This window comes from Anopheles coustani, chromosome 3, assembly GCF_943734705.1.
Source record: "Anopheles coustani chromosome 3, idAnoCousDA_361_x.2, whole genome shotgun sequence".
Lineage (NCBI taxonomy): Eukaryota > Metazoa > Arthropoda > Insecta > Diptera > Culicidae > Anopheles > Anopheles coustani.
Genome location: NC_071288.1, coordinates 89,499,188 through 89,515,232, shown reverse-complemented (window position 1 = coordinate 89,515,232; position 16,045 = coordinate 89,499,188). Strand labels below are relative to the sequence as shown.

Here is a 16,045-nt window from a genome sequence, read left to right as displayed (position 1 = left end):
AAAGTTGAACCGAGCGAAAAAACAGACGTGTGGGGAATAAATTTGCAAAATAATGTCAACCCGGCTGCCGAAGCTGTCCGACCAGGGTTCCGTTTTTTATTTCACTTCAAGTCACCAAAGAGAGAGGAAAAAAACCCCTACACACGGGGATACGGCGTACTTGTTGCCCCGCTTTTCCGACGGAGCGTACGACCGGAATGTCACTCTCGTAAATTGACGCCTAAAAGCATCCCTTTTTTGACCCCATAAAGTCAATTCCAATGACCGGAAGGGACCCGTTTGAGGTCCCGGCTCGTGATGAAAAACGGCCCTCCCGGCATGCCGGAGAAGAAGGAACCGGATTGCCGCCTACGCTCCGAGGTTACGGCGACCCGAAACAAGTGATCAAGTTAAAATGGATGAAAATTAAGTACTTCATGAGACTAATCTAAATCTCATGTTAATGGCCGGACAGTGTGTCCCTTTTTTTTGCGCTCCCTTTTTCTCTCCGGGGAAAGCGGAACTTACATAACTACATCGAATCTGAGCACAGTGAGATGAGGTAGGACAATCAAGGGGACATTATACATTTTTAATTTTTTTTTCTACTACTTTAACTGATTTTAACAAAACTGATTGAAAAACATGAGTGAAATCAATTTTTACATTGATAATACAGAAGGCTACTGTAGTATGAAAAAACTTAGGTACTAAAAATGTATACAGTTCAGTGACGTACTTTAACGTTAAGTCTTTTGCAGCATAGCATTCTTTTGAAGGATTGCTTTTAGCGTGTTCTTTCTATCTAACTATATAGAGGCCCTTTTTCTTATTGATTATAAAAGATTCAAATTCCCGCAATGCGGCCAGGCCGTTCTTTCTGAAAAATAAATTCAAAACCCCGTTTTAACTTCATTTTTCAACAAAAGCATGCCATTTAAATACTTGTAGCTATTCAACTGTGAAGATAGTATTTACATTCCTTACATATGCTTTTTCACCATGATTCACAACATCAAAGATACACTCATTTTATATCGACATTTAATTTTATAAACAAATTTAACACATTGACTGCAGAGTGTTTTTAGCACACTTTTTAAGTACAATCTTTTTTAATATAATTTGTTTAAAAACAAATATTAAACTCACGATTTTTGAAGACTCAGTAAAAACTTAGCTTCCCAAAGAATTGATATGAAATTTTACTATAATTTTTATGTTGCATTTTCATCTATTTTTCGGTCAAAAACTTTTTAGAACTGAATTTTGCTTTTACCCACTTTTGGGTGACATGGCAGTCAACGTGGTAATGAAAAATATTGTACTAAAATAGTTTGCTAAAAACGTTTGGCAGTCAGCGTGTAAAGATTGCTACCATTTTCGTACAAACACTTTAATTTTGTTCTAAATGCCCGCCTCTTATCCCACCGTGCGGGAGTGAAAAGAGAAAGAAAGAGAGATGGAAACGAATGGAATGTCCCAATTTTCACACTATCCGATGGCGAAGTCCAGTGAGACAGAATTAAACGGACCTCGGCCGCCCGTTCCGCGAAGGGACGATTTTCCTACAGTTTTCCCCGAAGCACGGTTTGTTTCTCCAGGAACGGTTATCCCCATTCCGGGAAAAATTGGGCAAATCGAAGGGGCGTTCCACGACGCAAACGGAACGGGCAACAAAGGAAGCCATGGAAAGGAAAGCACATACACACACACACACATACACATGCAGAAAGCCATATCTACTCACTTGCACGGATCCCACACGATGTAGCCCTTCCCGGGGCAGTCCTCCGGTCGGATGATGTCGCACTCGTCCGGATTGCAGACGCACTTGAGGCCGAAAGTTTTCACATTCAGCACCATCAGACAGTAGATGAGCAGCTTAATGCTGAAATTTATCGTCGATATGCTGCCGTTGAGCGCCAGGATGGCCGCTAGAACTTTTCCCATTTTCTCGCCCATCGATTCATGGCATTCCGGGGGAAGGTCCTCGGAAGCGCGTCTCGGGGTTCTGCACGCAAGGGTTTGCTGGATGGCTGATAAATCACTTAATCACACCGTTTTTCCCCCCCGTTTGCTCCTTCGCAAATTATCCAGCACACACACACACAACTACACACACCGTAACACTTTACCGTGGAAGGTAATTTATCTTTTCAGCTTTTCCTACCCGTCCGATCAACTTCGACACGTTGAAGCCGCTGTAGAATCTGCATAAAAAACGAGAAAGAATACGAGAGTTCCGATGGTAAGCAAGTAGAATTACATTTCGGGAAAGCGGACACACCACCACCAAGGTTCCGATCCAAATGATTTCCCTTCCACAACGAACCGATGATGGAACGAAACGGAACACACCAAAATCCGCAAATAAAACAATACTACTACGATGTGCTTCGCGAGGTAAACGCGCACGTAAATTACGAAAGCCCGAAACCGACCCGCTACCATAAACGCACGCCACCATGGGGATGGAAATAAAACAAAATCATCACTGACAGGCCGTCGCGTCGCGTTTAGTGAAGTCGTCCTCGGCGTCGTCGTATAAATGGTCCATCGCACGCTCCACCGAGCGAGCCACGGTGCATAAAATTTAATTTACGACGCAAAGCTCAACGCGACAACGACGACAATTTGCTATTCAACATGTTCAGCCGATTTTGCTTTTCTTTTTTCGTGGTGCCGCTTTTTCCTATTCCAGCGTTTAGGCAGAACCGTTTTACATTGTCATTTTCACAAATGTGAAATGCGTAGGAAGATGAACCACCACGAGCTTCGCTTTGCCTCTCTCTTTCTCTCTTTTAGTTTGATTATATTTTCTGAAAAACCAAAAAACACACAGACATAAGTAGAGGCACATAAAAACACATGTGGCAGATGGAGCGCTCGGAGTGTAAGTAGAATGAAACAATAAAATAAAAGCAACGGACCCGCCAGTGTCAAAATAATCGTTTTCTGCGTTAAGCTTTATTATCGTTTAAATGGCCACGTTAGCAGTGGGTGGAAAATTATTGGTAAGTGTGTGCATGTGTGTGTTTGTGTATGCACACCGAACAAATGCTACATTGTAGTGTGTACTACAATGTAACCTTCTGCCAGGCCCGACGCTGCAGATGAGTTGCATAAATTCGTTAATCTACCGTTTTTCACCAACCGCTTTTCTTTGGATCACGTAGGCGATCACACTTGTCAGATGAAATTTAAAACAGATCGAGTATGTGTGTGTGCATTGGAGCGAAATGAAAAGCGTGCCACTTTTGTCGCCCATCAACGACAGAAGGTGATTTCGGACGAAAAAAAAGCAATGGAATTAATGAAATTTTTCATTAACGATTGACATTTAATTTCGTAACCAGAAAACCGAACTCGGCTTGAAAACCAACGAGCAAATGTTACAGCACCAAAGGGAAGTGTAGAAGTGTAAGCTCAAACATGAATACGCGAAAAAAGAGCCCTGTAAGTGATACGATTGGAATGATAATAAATTGCGCTGGGCAAACAAATTGGTAAACCGATACGTCCCAAACGGGATTCCATCTCTCGCACGAACAATTCTCAAATGACACGCGCACACAGTATGTGGGCCCAGGTTTTCAATTAGCCCTTCAACGAAACCTGGTTACATTTATTTATTCAGTGCAGCATTTTTATTTGCCGTTTTTTTCCACGCATAATCAACGAGTGGGTAAATGAGTTCATCGACCACGGGCTAATAAATAGTATTTTTCTGTTTTCCTTTCCGGAAAGACGGAAGTAGGTTACTGCATGAAGCCCATTTCAGGACGATGTCACGCAACAGTAACTTTTAATCATGATATGATATCACTCTTTCAATTATAAACACATTCGAGAACTAGTTCAAAGCAAACATTGGACGTTCCAATTACAAACAAGAGTTTCTAATTGTCCTTATTTCCATGCAAATTAAAAGAAATAAAAAGTTTGTCACAACATAATCTTGGATCAAAATTGGACGAGAAAAAATATGTATTTTCTTTGTATTTGTCTTTAAAAATCGTCTGTTTGTTAAAAATAATTAATTGTCAAACTTTTTCGTTTTCATTCCAAACGGGGTTCAGTTCATTTGAATTTCAGTATGTTATTAAAGTGGCTCATTTAAAGTCAGCTCACATGCGCATATGCGATTGTAGTTGAATTAAGTAAAACGTTTACAAATGACTACTAGAATGACGAGTTCAGAATAGGTTGCCTATAGTAAATTTATAAACTTTTACAGGAGATGTACGCTGAAATGCTAGGTATAAATGCTAAGTTTATTTTTGAACAATAAAAGTTAAAAAAAAGATCAGAATCCAAATAAGAAAAAATGAAATGTAAAACAAATTTGTAAAAATGCAAAATAAATAAATTGAGAGAGAAAGCTAAATGGATCCACATTAACAATAATAACTATACGAAATCATAAGAGTTTCTCTGAAATATATTTTCAGAAACCTTAAAAAACAAGATAGGAGCATGAATCACGGATTATGGATTTGAACAGTACATAGCAAGACAAAAGATTACCTAAACATTACTCTCTTTGCTTTTCGGTCAATGTAGCTACTTTTTCTAGCAAAGTCATCACATCATAACCTAAGGAAAAAACAACTTTGAGTACTGACCACTTCATCTTTGAACCCAATTAAAAGTTTACATTGCCGTCGCTGTATGGCTAAAGTGTTCGGTAACGAGGACGGCCCGCAGGCGAAGGGAAATTAATTGTAGCAAAACCCTTGTGGAAAGCTTCGGGTTAAGCCCCGCTCGGTGTTTTTTTTTTCATTCTCCTTGCCCATGCTGGTTACGCAAACGAGTGTAGTGGTGTTCCGTTGATGCAAATCCCTGCCCACTCGAACGCGCTCGGTCCCTTCGGCATCTTCGAAGGTGAACGGCACCCTGGCACCCTTTGCAGGCGACCAACAGTGGGCGTTCACAATTTCCCGGCCATCCACCGAGCATTGCTGAAGACGCCACCTCGAGTGGAATGTTCCTTCTGCCCAACCACTTCCGCGGGAGTGGTTTTAATCTTCCACCACCACGACCATCCCGACCTGCTTCGCGCCCTCGCCGTCCTTCCGCAAGAAACATTGGCAGCACAAGCGCACTTCATAATGTCTGGTACTTCCGGGTTGGAGAACACGATGGCGCAAAAGTAACAATTCTCGTAATACACACTCCATTACGACCGGAGAGAGCATCCGGTTCGCAGCCGGGGAAGGGATCGTTGAGCTGGGTGAATCTTTGCGAAGCTGATCCAGCGATTCAACACCCACAAACCTCCGCAGAACTTTAATCCCACGTTTCAATTGAGTGTTTATGAATAAATAACCAGATTAATAAGGTTTTATTGTCTCTAAATTGGTAATATTGCTGTAATATCCTGCCGGTAGCAGGTAGACAGGAGGAGGCCGGTTTCCACGTGGTAAAAGTTTTCCCGAGAGCCTGCGTTAGGCGCGTCTAGGCAATGGAAAATTATTATAACGACTTTCAGGATCTCAATACTAGAGGGTAGAAGAAAATGTGTTCATCCCCAATTTCAATTGAGAGTTGCTCCAGCGGTTATTCAACCGTTAAACAAAGGATTTTGACATGAGAAATTATATTAACCTTGGTGAAATTTCAAAGAAAACCTAATCACTTTATTTTACGAATTTGCATATCTTCCTTTTCTATAAATTAAGAAACGCTTTCGGAAGCTCAAACCAACACTTGTGAATTATTTTTTTATTATATTTTTTTTATTTATTATCGAACAACTTTTTAAACGCTTTTCAAACGCTTAACATCCCGAGTTTGTTAATAATTGAGTTGTTCTGCATCTTTTGGTGTTGACAGCGCTTCAAAGCAATCCTCGCGGGTTCATTCTGTTCTCGTAAAAAACTATTGTTTTGCTGTTGTGTTGCGTTTTGTTAAAAGTTTTCCACACACATCTTTATTAGTTTGATAATGTTGAAGAGTATTTTACTTCAATTGAAGCTAAGTTTGGTATGCAAACCTTGTTAAGTTTGTTGAAAGTTACAATTCGTTACTATTCAAGTTATTATCATTTGCTGTCGGTTTAAGGACATTTTTCGAAACATAAAGGAAGTGATAAGTTTTACATGATTTGCAAGTGAATTTACCTTTTTATACACATTATCATTAGTATCACATCCTTGCAATAGCTAACTTAAAGTGTTTGAATCTTAACTTAAAAATTTAATTTGTGCCAATGGTTCCCCAAAAACAAGTTGGCGTGAATTTCCTTATTTCACAAATCTCGATAGAAAAATTGAGGATATCATGCAACATGATCAACAAGCCCATTAAGAGAGTTATGAGCTTAAAATTTCTTATTTTTACTGGCAGTTAAGAGGGAAAACTTTACGTCCAATCATACTCCACACGACGCGGCGTTCGATGGCCAACAAACAAATCGTGGGAAAGCAAACGAAACTCGCCCTTTTGGCGTGACCGTTAAGAAACGAATCTGTACCGAACGTATGAAAGGTAGTTCACACACACAATAACAACAGCCGGGATTCTCAGAAAAGGCAACCACTGCTAACCCAATTACCCTAGGCCGGCGAATGTCGTTGAAAAGCCCGGCGGGAAAGCAATTTTTCACCGCACCTCCCCGAGTTTTCCGACCCTCCTGGACTCCTGGCGTTATGGCAAAACAAAAACATTTCCCTGCGCGATTTTTCCACTCTCCCTGGACATTCCAAGTCGGCTCACATTCCAAGCCACGAACAACTTGTTCTGCTTATCAGCTCGCTCGGCGTTCACGCGAAACCCAAACCCGAGCCGAGGAGCCGGGAAAAGTGGAAAGCAGGGAAACGGGTAAGACACCCTTATCGGATTACATCCCGGGCGCATTGTCGGGGTGGCCATGGCAGAGGCCGTAAAAGACTTGAGATTGGGCGTAAGAATAAACCGCCCTTCCCCTACCCTCTTCCTCGCCAGATGGACGGAAAGTTTCCGCCGGTCGTAAAACTGCGTAAATAGACGCTTATAAATTATGCTTAATGTGGCCAATTTCGGAATCAAAATCCGCGGTGCGTCCCTGGGAAAAACTCGGGTGGTAAGGGTGCGGGGCGAGGAAAAACCGGACAGAGAAGAAAAGCGGGTCCCCAGCGGGAAACCACCGTTAGCCAACATTTGCGGGTGGGCCAGCCGGTTTGTTTCGAGGAAAACAGCCCGCGAGAATAAAAAACTGTGGCCATTTTTCGTAATATTGATTTTTTTTATGAAACAAGGCAAGCGCTACCGAGTTTTCCCGTTCTCTAGTGTCTGTTTTTCGTAATAATTTCCAACACAACGACTTGGAATATTATGTTCAACCGTCTTAAAGCTGGGGTTCTGCTCCTCCACGCTTGCCGGGTGACGATTTATCATAAGCTGTCGTGATTTGTGCGGGAGCCAGCAAAGCGGATCGGTGATAATTACGGGACGAATGAATTCCATTCCCGACTCCCGCCACCCTGAGTGTGGGTAAAAGGACGAGAGACAAAACGAAAAACAACTTCACAACAACACCAGCGCACTAAGTGGCAGGGTAATTAAAGCACAGATTAAAATACATCTTGCCTCGCAGGGTGGACAATTTTCGTCCCCAGTGGTACCAACACATACACACACACCGAAGGAAATACTGATTTATTCATTAGCCGATGGAGGCGCCTGGTGTTTCTCGTGGGATGAATTGTTCAGACCGTTGCGCGTCGTGCCGAATGACATCGATTCGCCTCCTTCAAGGCTGGGAGAGTGATTAAAAAGCTCCAAAACATGTCAAGTGTCGAAAAACTAAGATTAATGTTTTTAAGCAACTGATTCAAATAATTATTATGTGCTTAGTAAGCAAATTATTCATAGGAAAGTTAATTTGAACAATATTAGTTCCAATTGTTATTGGAAATTAAAACTTGATTCCATCAAAATTCCACAATGTATAAAATAGTAAAACTTAAAAATTAACATAAAGAAATAAAGAATTCAATCTAAAATTGTTTCAAATCTAATCTAAAATTGTTTCAAATTTGTTGACACTCGTTGAAATTTAATTCGTGTGACGTTTGACCTTTAAAAAACTTAACAGTTATTGAAAAGAAAGCTCGAACTACAACAACAGGTATTAACTGATAGAAATCCAAGAAATAAGAACGTGAAAACAAGAGACAGACTAATTCAAGCATGTAAAATCTCTCCTACATTTCAAAGTATAAAATTCATGGATGAGAAATTGGAAAAAAATACATAACTAACAGTTCATCCATTTCCAAATCGCAGAGTATTTCTTGTTCCGAGTAATTCAACGTAAAATAAAGGAAAACTGCTAGAAAACGTATTGATTGCTAAAAATCTTGTAACCGAGCAATGTAACAATTTGATAAATTCACATTTTTCTAAGACAGTTCGTTTCTTTACGCAAATCATATTTTAAACTTAAAGTATTAACGGTTGGTTGGGTTCGGGTTGTTGTCAAATATACATACATTAATCCCAAATATAAACGAACTTTATACCATTTTACGCTTCCTATTGTTTCCAGTCATAGACCCACAACTGAATATCAAAGGAGTATATTACCATTTCCAAACGATATCAAACTATTCGCCTGTGTTGTTGTGTTGTCTTCCTGTATAGTTCATTCGAAGCTCGCCTTACCGCAAACCACCACTACACACACAAACTCGACAAATGGGAAACAAATCGTTGATATCGCTCATTTGTACCCCGTTCGAACTTAATCGAGCTGGAACTTCGCACCGCAAGCGCCATATCTTACACAAACGTGACGAACTGATCACCCGGCGATGGCAAACGTCGATGGTTGCGAAAGATACCGTTGTCGGCGTGTCGAGCAGAGAAAACCTTGAAACAATGGAAACGAAGACGTGGGAAAGTTTTTCACCCCTCCTTCCACGCTTTACACACCGTGGCGTTCCTAATCGAGTGGGAAAATCGTGTCCGTGTTGACTACGCACACGGGGCTCATGTTTCCCGAGCCGAGTTCGTTCCGTACGCAGCACTTAACCTTTTCTTTTCCGTTTTGTTTCTGAAAGGAAAATCGACCGACCGAGCGAGAAAATATTGTCGAAAGGAATCAGTTTCCAATCAAACAGAAATGGACCGTAGAGAAAAGCGGTGGGTAACAAAAGAAAGCTCGCTCGGACAATCGGAATAGAGGGTGGTAGGGGGGTGGGGTAGGATTTTCTATCCTCATCATTTGTCATCCATTGTCTATTTTTCGAGGCCAAACGTGGAACGGGGTCCCTCCTTCTTTGGCCGTTGTTTTGCACACGTCTTACTTTTCCCCTTTTCCCGTTGAGGAAAAAGGGAAAATGAGTTGGCGTAGAATCCCATTTCAGAACCGTTCTCGAAAGAAACCGATTTGGCACATTTTTTTTGTTCGAACACGAAAGAAAGACGAAAATGTTTCCACCCACTCAAGGGCGAGAGTTACATGTTTGCGTTCTTACCGAGTCGATTTTCCAACCAAAACTTTATCCCTTTCGAGTCATGCCCGGCATTCGCGTTGGAAAATCAATATCCTTCGTCTCCGTACCGGTTAAAGGCGGCCGGCCTTCAGCTTTCGATTTCGATTTTTAAGCAGTCTCATCGCTTACATTAGCGAAAGGGCACCCACCCCTCCTTATCCCCCGCCCAAGCAAACATAAAAGGAAACTTGCTCGCCGTCGCCGGAAAGCACACTATCATGGTCTCCTGGGGCGGCCGACTTCCGTCGGTTCGTTTACACTTGTGGGGATGTCGCTTCGCGGTTCGGATAGAGTTTCGGATGTTTTCTATGAACTTACTCCTTTGCTGGTTCGAGTGGAAGAGAGCGACTTTATTGCCTGGCACTTACAAGGTGCCTTCTAATTATGTTATAATTATGCTTGGGAGTTTATACCTATGGATTGAATTCCCGCGTGACGTAGCCGCCACATCACTCCCCCCTTTCTTTTAATACCTGGATGGTATTGTTGTGACTCTACCAAATCTCGTCGTGTAATTTTTCTTGGTAGGTACTGTATCAGGCTGCGTAAGTGCGAGTGTTGGTGGTTTGCCCACATTTTCGTAGAAACACGCTTTCAGGCGGTCGATCGATATCTCCGAGTTTTTTCCGTTCTTGTCTATTACAAATGTTTTGTTCTTTCGTTTCAACACTTTATATGGACCATCGTACGGAGGCGTGAGAGATGGCCTGACGCTATCGACGCGTACGAACACGTGCGAGCAGGATGCCATGCTGGGCTGGACGTACGGTTGTTTGTTTGTATCGTGGTTCGATGTCGGTGCTGGTTTTAACTGGTTCATGATAGTTTTTAAGTTGGTTACGTACTCTGGTGAAGCTATTGTTGCAGGCTGATTGTTATCGAAAAATTGTCCGGGTAACCGTAAAATAGTCCCGTATGTGAGTTCGGCTGCTGTTGCACCAATATCTTCCTTTAGAGAGGATCTGATACCTAGCAGGACGATCGGCAGTGCTTCAGTCCAGGCCTTTTGGTTCGTGCAAACCAGTGCTGTTTTTAGTTGCCTATGAACGCGTTCGATCTGCCCGTTAGCCTGCGGGTGATACGGTGATGTGCGCAGGTGGTTTATTCCTAGTAGTGCGGATAGTTTTTTAAACAGGTCAGACTCGAATTGCCTGCCTTGATCCGTGGTGATTTTTTCTGGTACGCCGAATCTCGCGATCCAGTTCGCTACTAAAGCTTTGGCCACGGTTTCAGCGGTCATGTTGGGCAGCGGGATCGCTTCTGGCCAACGGGTGAACTTATCGATCATAGTAAGACAATAGTGGTTGCCCTCTGACGGCGGTAGGGGGCCGATGAGATCGATATGGACATGAGCGAACCGCTGGTTTGGTGTTTCTATTCGTGTAACGGGTGTTTTGTTGTGACGGGTGACTTTATTTTTTTGGCATGCCATGCAGGATGCAACGAACTGTTTACAATCCTTGCGGATTGAAGGCCAGACGAATCGTTGTGAAACCGTGTGTGTTGTTGCTCGTATCCCTGGGTGTGATGTGTTATGTAACTTTGCGATAATCGGTTTGCGGAAATCTAACGGTACAAATGGTCGAATTATGTTTGTTGACACATCGCAGTGTAAGGTAGTCTTCGCTGACGCCGAGGTTATTTCTTTGAGAACTATTGTTGTGTCTTTTGGTGGGTTTTTTTATGAATTGTTGTGTTTCGTTATCTGTTCTTTGTGCTAGTGCCATGCGTTCGAAATCTATGGGTTCGGTGCTGATTGATTCTACACGACTTAGCATGTCGGCGACTTTGTTCTGCTCTCCAGGCACGTGTCGGATGTCCGTCGAATATTCGCTGATGAAACTGAGTCTGCGCTGCTGGGTGGGGTTTGCTCGTTCTGGTCGTTGCAAGAACGCGGTGACTAATGGTTTGTGATCGGTATAAATGCAGAATTCACGTGCGTCGAGAAGGTCCTTGAAATGCTTTACAGACTCGTATATTGCATACAGCTCCCGATCGTAGGTGCTTGCCTTCGTAAGCGAGTTACAGAGCTTTTTGGAGAAAAAGGCAAGTGGCTCAGGACCGTTTTTGCCAATCTGGTGTAATGCTGCACCTATGGCAAAGTTCGATGCGTCGACGTTCAGGGCGAGTTTTGCGTTTGGTGAAGGATGGGCAAGTAGCGTGGCCTTTGCTAACATCTCCTTGCACTTCACGAACGCGTCGTTCGTAGTTTCGTCCCAAATGAGTGGCGTCTTGTCGTTTTTTACATTTTTCGTTACCATCTGCTGAAGAATTCGGTGGTTTTCAGCGGCTTGTGGTATGAATCTTCGGTAGAAATTGATTGTTCCGAGGAACCTCTTTATTTGCATGGCAACCTTAGGCCTTGGAAAATTTAAGATTTTTTTAACTTTTTCTGGGTTTGGTTGAATTCCTTCAGGTGTAATTAGATGGCCCAGAAAAATTGCAGACGACTTTCCAATTTGGCATTTATCAGCATTTATTGCTAAACCGTGCTCCCTTAATCGGTCAAATACTGTTTTCAGGTGTTGCTTGTGCAGTTCAACGTCCGTGGAGGCAATACATAGATCGTCGATGAATACGAAAACATATGGCAGATCTCCGAAAATTGCGTGTAAGTGCCGCTGGAGTGTTTGGCCGGCGTTCCGAAGTCCAAAGGTCATGTAGTTGAACTCAAATAACCCGAACGGTGTCGTTATCGCTGTTTTCGGGATATCCTCTTTCGCTACGGGAATCTGGTGATAAGCACGCTGGAGGTCGATGCACGAGAATATTGTAGTGCCGTGAAGGATGGTACAAACGTCCTGTATGTGTGGGACAGGGTAGCGATCGGGAATGGTAACGGCGTTGAGATTTCGGTAATCGCCACAAGGGCGCCATGCTCCATTCGGTTTCTTCGCCATATGCAGTGGGCTTGCCCAGCAGCTTTTAGACGGCTGGCAAATACCTTGTTCCATCAGATAGCGGAATTCGGCTTTCGCTTCGTTTAATTTATCAATGGTGAGCCTTCTTGGACGACAAAATACCGGTGGGCCTGTGGTGATTATTTGATGTGAAACTGTTTTGCTTGTTTTGTGTTTGGTGTTTAACGTTGTGATGTCTTTGTATTGTTCGACGATTTCAGTGAAAGGGGCTTGGATGTGAAAAGTGGTGATGCTTGGCTCAGTTGATACATTTATGTTGTTCAGCTCGAATCTTGTTGTATTGTCTATTAACTTTCCGCGCTTTACATCGACCAACAGATCGAAATTTTGCAGGAAATCTGCACCAATGATGGGAGTGCTAACGTCAGCAATTATAAAATTCCACGTGAATGTCCTTCGGAGGCCAAGGTCCAGGACGAGGCGTTTTGTTCCATACGTGCGGATGGTGCTTCCGTTTGCGGCATATAGTGATCTGCTTTTTGGGCGGTTTCGTTCGCGCGTGGACGGCGGGATTACGGAAACGTCTGCTCCAGTGTCGATCATGTAGCGGTTATCGGATTTATCGTCTTGGATGTGTATTCGGTGAATGTATGTGTGTTTCAGCTTGTCGCTGGGATGAATGTTCAGCTTGGCGCTGGTGGGTGGTATGTGATTATTTGGTTGCTCAATAAACGCGTTTGGTTGTGAAAGAATCTGGTGATTATCTGCATCGAGTTTTGTTATTTGTTTCGTTTGTGTATCGGGAGGCGTTCTTCGAAAAAAATACATTGAGTTGTGGAATCGCCGATTTTCTCCTTCTCGCATTTTTGTGCTTGTGCACCGTAGCGGTAATGAAACCAACATATCCAACGTGGTGCGTGGTTGCTCGATCGCGATGGAGTCGCGGTGCGTCGGTTCGATGACCATTTGCGGTCCCGTGCTGGTCTCTCATGCGTTTGCTGGTGCGATGCAAATCGACTCTGCCTCGAGTCGCGATCGATTGATAAAATAGTTTCAATTTTATCTGCCAGCTCTTCAATGCGCTGTTCTAGGCGACTGTTGTTGCATTCTTGTTTCTCAATGGATGCAACTTCATTTCGCGGTACTTCTAGGATTTTGTCCGCAACCCGTGCCTGTTCGTCTAATTTTGAGCTTGGCATTGCCGCTAGGATGGAACGCGCCGTGGTTGGCAATGCGCGCAGCCATAAGTTGGACAATACTGCCTCCGAACATCCGTCGCCTCCCATCCTACGCATCTCACGCAAAAGGGCGCTTGGTTTCCTATCCCCTAAGGAAACGCCAGATAGGAGGCTGGTCAGGCGCTCGTTTTCCGATGGTTGGAAATATTCGATCACTACTTTTCGCATGTAAATGTACCGATCACTTGATTCTGTTGTGTTGCACCGCGAGATCGCTTCGTGAAAGTGTTTTGCCCGTGGACCCAGTGCTACGACGACCGCATTGTACCTTTGTTTGTCGGAGTTGACAAGATTCACGCAGAATAATGCTTCAAGGCATAGAAACCATGTTTCGATGTCGTCTTCGTCAAAGGTAGGGAGATTAATTTTTGCCACTACGACGGGTTCTTCTTCCTTTGATTCGCGGCCAACGGCTACTTCTGCTTTCGATTCGCATTCACTATCGAGGGACATTGTATTAATTTTCTTCGTCGGGGTCACCAGTGTGGGGATGTCGCTTCGCGGTTCGGATAGAGTTTCGGATGTTTTCTATGAACTTACTCCTTTGCTGGTTCGAGTGGAAGAGAGCGACTTTATTGCCTGGCACTTACAAGGTGCCTTCTAATTATGTTATAATTATGCTTGGGAGTTTATACCTATGGATTGAATTCCCGCGTGACGTAGCCGCCACACACTGGTAAACTCGTCCTGATTAGTTCTGTTTGAAGTTGTTCGCGCAATTTCACCTCACGCCCGGGAGAAGCGCTCGAGGGCCGGGAGGGTTCTGTTTGCTTTGGGGTAGTTTTTCCGTTCACTTCAATCCGCTCCGATCGATCACTTTTCGAAGGTGAAGAAGATACTTCGCTTGGCTTGGCCGGCCATCGTATTTCTTTCTATCGGCGAACCCCGGGAAAACTTTTTTCAATAAGCACTGGTAGGGTTTCCTTCCCCCGCTCCCCCCATTGGAATGCTCCCGAAGTGAAACCCTATTCTTCCCAAAGGACTTTCTTCCTTTTTCCACGCCACGCAGCACTTCCGGTTGGGGTAGGCTCGAGTTAAGCGGGAACGTGCAGTGAATTCCACACTCCGGGCATTCCGGAAGAGATAATGTTTTCGCATATCCATACCTTTGCACTCCCTTCGCTTCCCCCTCGAATTCCCGAAACCGAATTTACGAGCCACTACGTCGAAATCCATCCGAACCTTTTTGCGGTGGCATTAGGAAGTTAACTTTCTTTCATCTCGGGCGCAACAAAACGAACGGGGGGTCTTTGACCTTCACCCACGTACATGCTCGTACGGGGGTTTGGACTCAAACAAACAGTCACACACACATAGCCACACAAGGGAAATAGTTGCCTGTGGGATTACGTCCTGAAGATGGCACGTTTGGGAAATACTTCTCCGATGCGTGCGTGTGTGTATGTTTAGGTATGCAGATGTAAAAGGGTCGCCGTCGCAATGCTATTTCGTGGGGAACTGTGCACCATTTTCTACCATTTCGAAAATTGGGAAAGTTTTTTGATAAATTATCCAGACGAGATAGATTTTTAGCAACGCTCTACCAACTCATATTTATCGTCGTTAACAAGTATTTTTATGCGTTTTATGCCGGGTAGTTGATGCAGGAAGCCTGACCCACGATTGACGTCACAGCAAGGCTCCGTTTTCATACGATTGATCAAAGATATAAACGAGTTATCTGAAGTGTAGTAAGTTTTACGTTTTCCTGCCTTCATATCGATAAGTTTAGATGCCTTTAATGTGTTCAATAACAGTAAAAAAGTAATGAAAAAAGCATTTTTATTGATCTTTAGATTTGCCATTACATCTACAAATGTCAAGGCAACGAATTTACCACATAAAAACATCAACTCAATTAACATTCTTTGAGAAATGGTTTACAGAAGTGTTTTCTTTTTCTTTGTTCGTGTTTCACCGTACATCACAGACCGGTGGTAATTGTAAGTTTTACGATAATTTTTGAGCAATTTATTCTCCTTTTATTCCCCGAGTTATTTGATTTGTTTAAAAAAATTAATTTATTTTGTTTGCAAATTTGCCACATCTTTGGCTAAAATTGTTTAGACTTTTAAAATATGATCAAAATATATCAAGTCGTTGTATTCCGGTTCAAAAATATTAAATTAAGTAAGCCTAAAAATTCAGATTTTTACATTACTTACACGAAAATAGATCGTCGTTCAGAGAATGAAAATGATTTATATCGGCACATGCCATCGGAACATAAACTTAGTTTGAATTAGAAAATATAGTTCGAAAAAATAATAAGCTTCTAAATACAGGGTTTATACTTAGAAAGCATAAGCAAAACTATCTTACATTGCAATCTCTCCTGAATGCTTCCGCACAGTATAAAAACATCTTTCTAATCCTTTACTTAGTCAGTGACTCAAACATACAAACTTCATCATCATCACCTCAAACTTGAGATCGTTTACTTTTTCATAGCGTTCCGCATATTCGTCATTAAACCTCCTGTCAT

General features: G+C 42.8%; 1 protein-coding gene across 1 annotated transcript in view; it reads right to left on the bottom strand.

Moving 5' to 3' along the window:
- Positions 1-2,041, bottom strand: part of LOC131261401 (cysteine-rich motor neuron 1 protein) — a 157,850-nt gene extending 155,809 nt beyond the window's left edge. The window contains exon 1 of the mRNA XM_058263429.1: positions 1,730-2,041. Coding sequence (XP_058119412.1) covers positions 1,730-1,944 — 215 coding nt within the window. The 5' untranslated portion in view covers positions 1,945-2,041. The remainder of the gene's footprint in view (positions 1-1,729) is intronic.
- Positions 2,042-16,045: the final 14,004 nt, after the last annotated feature.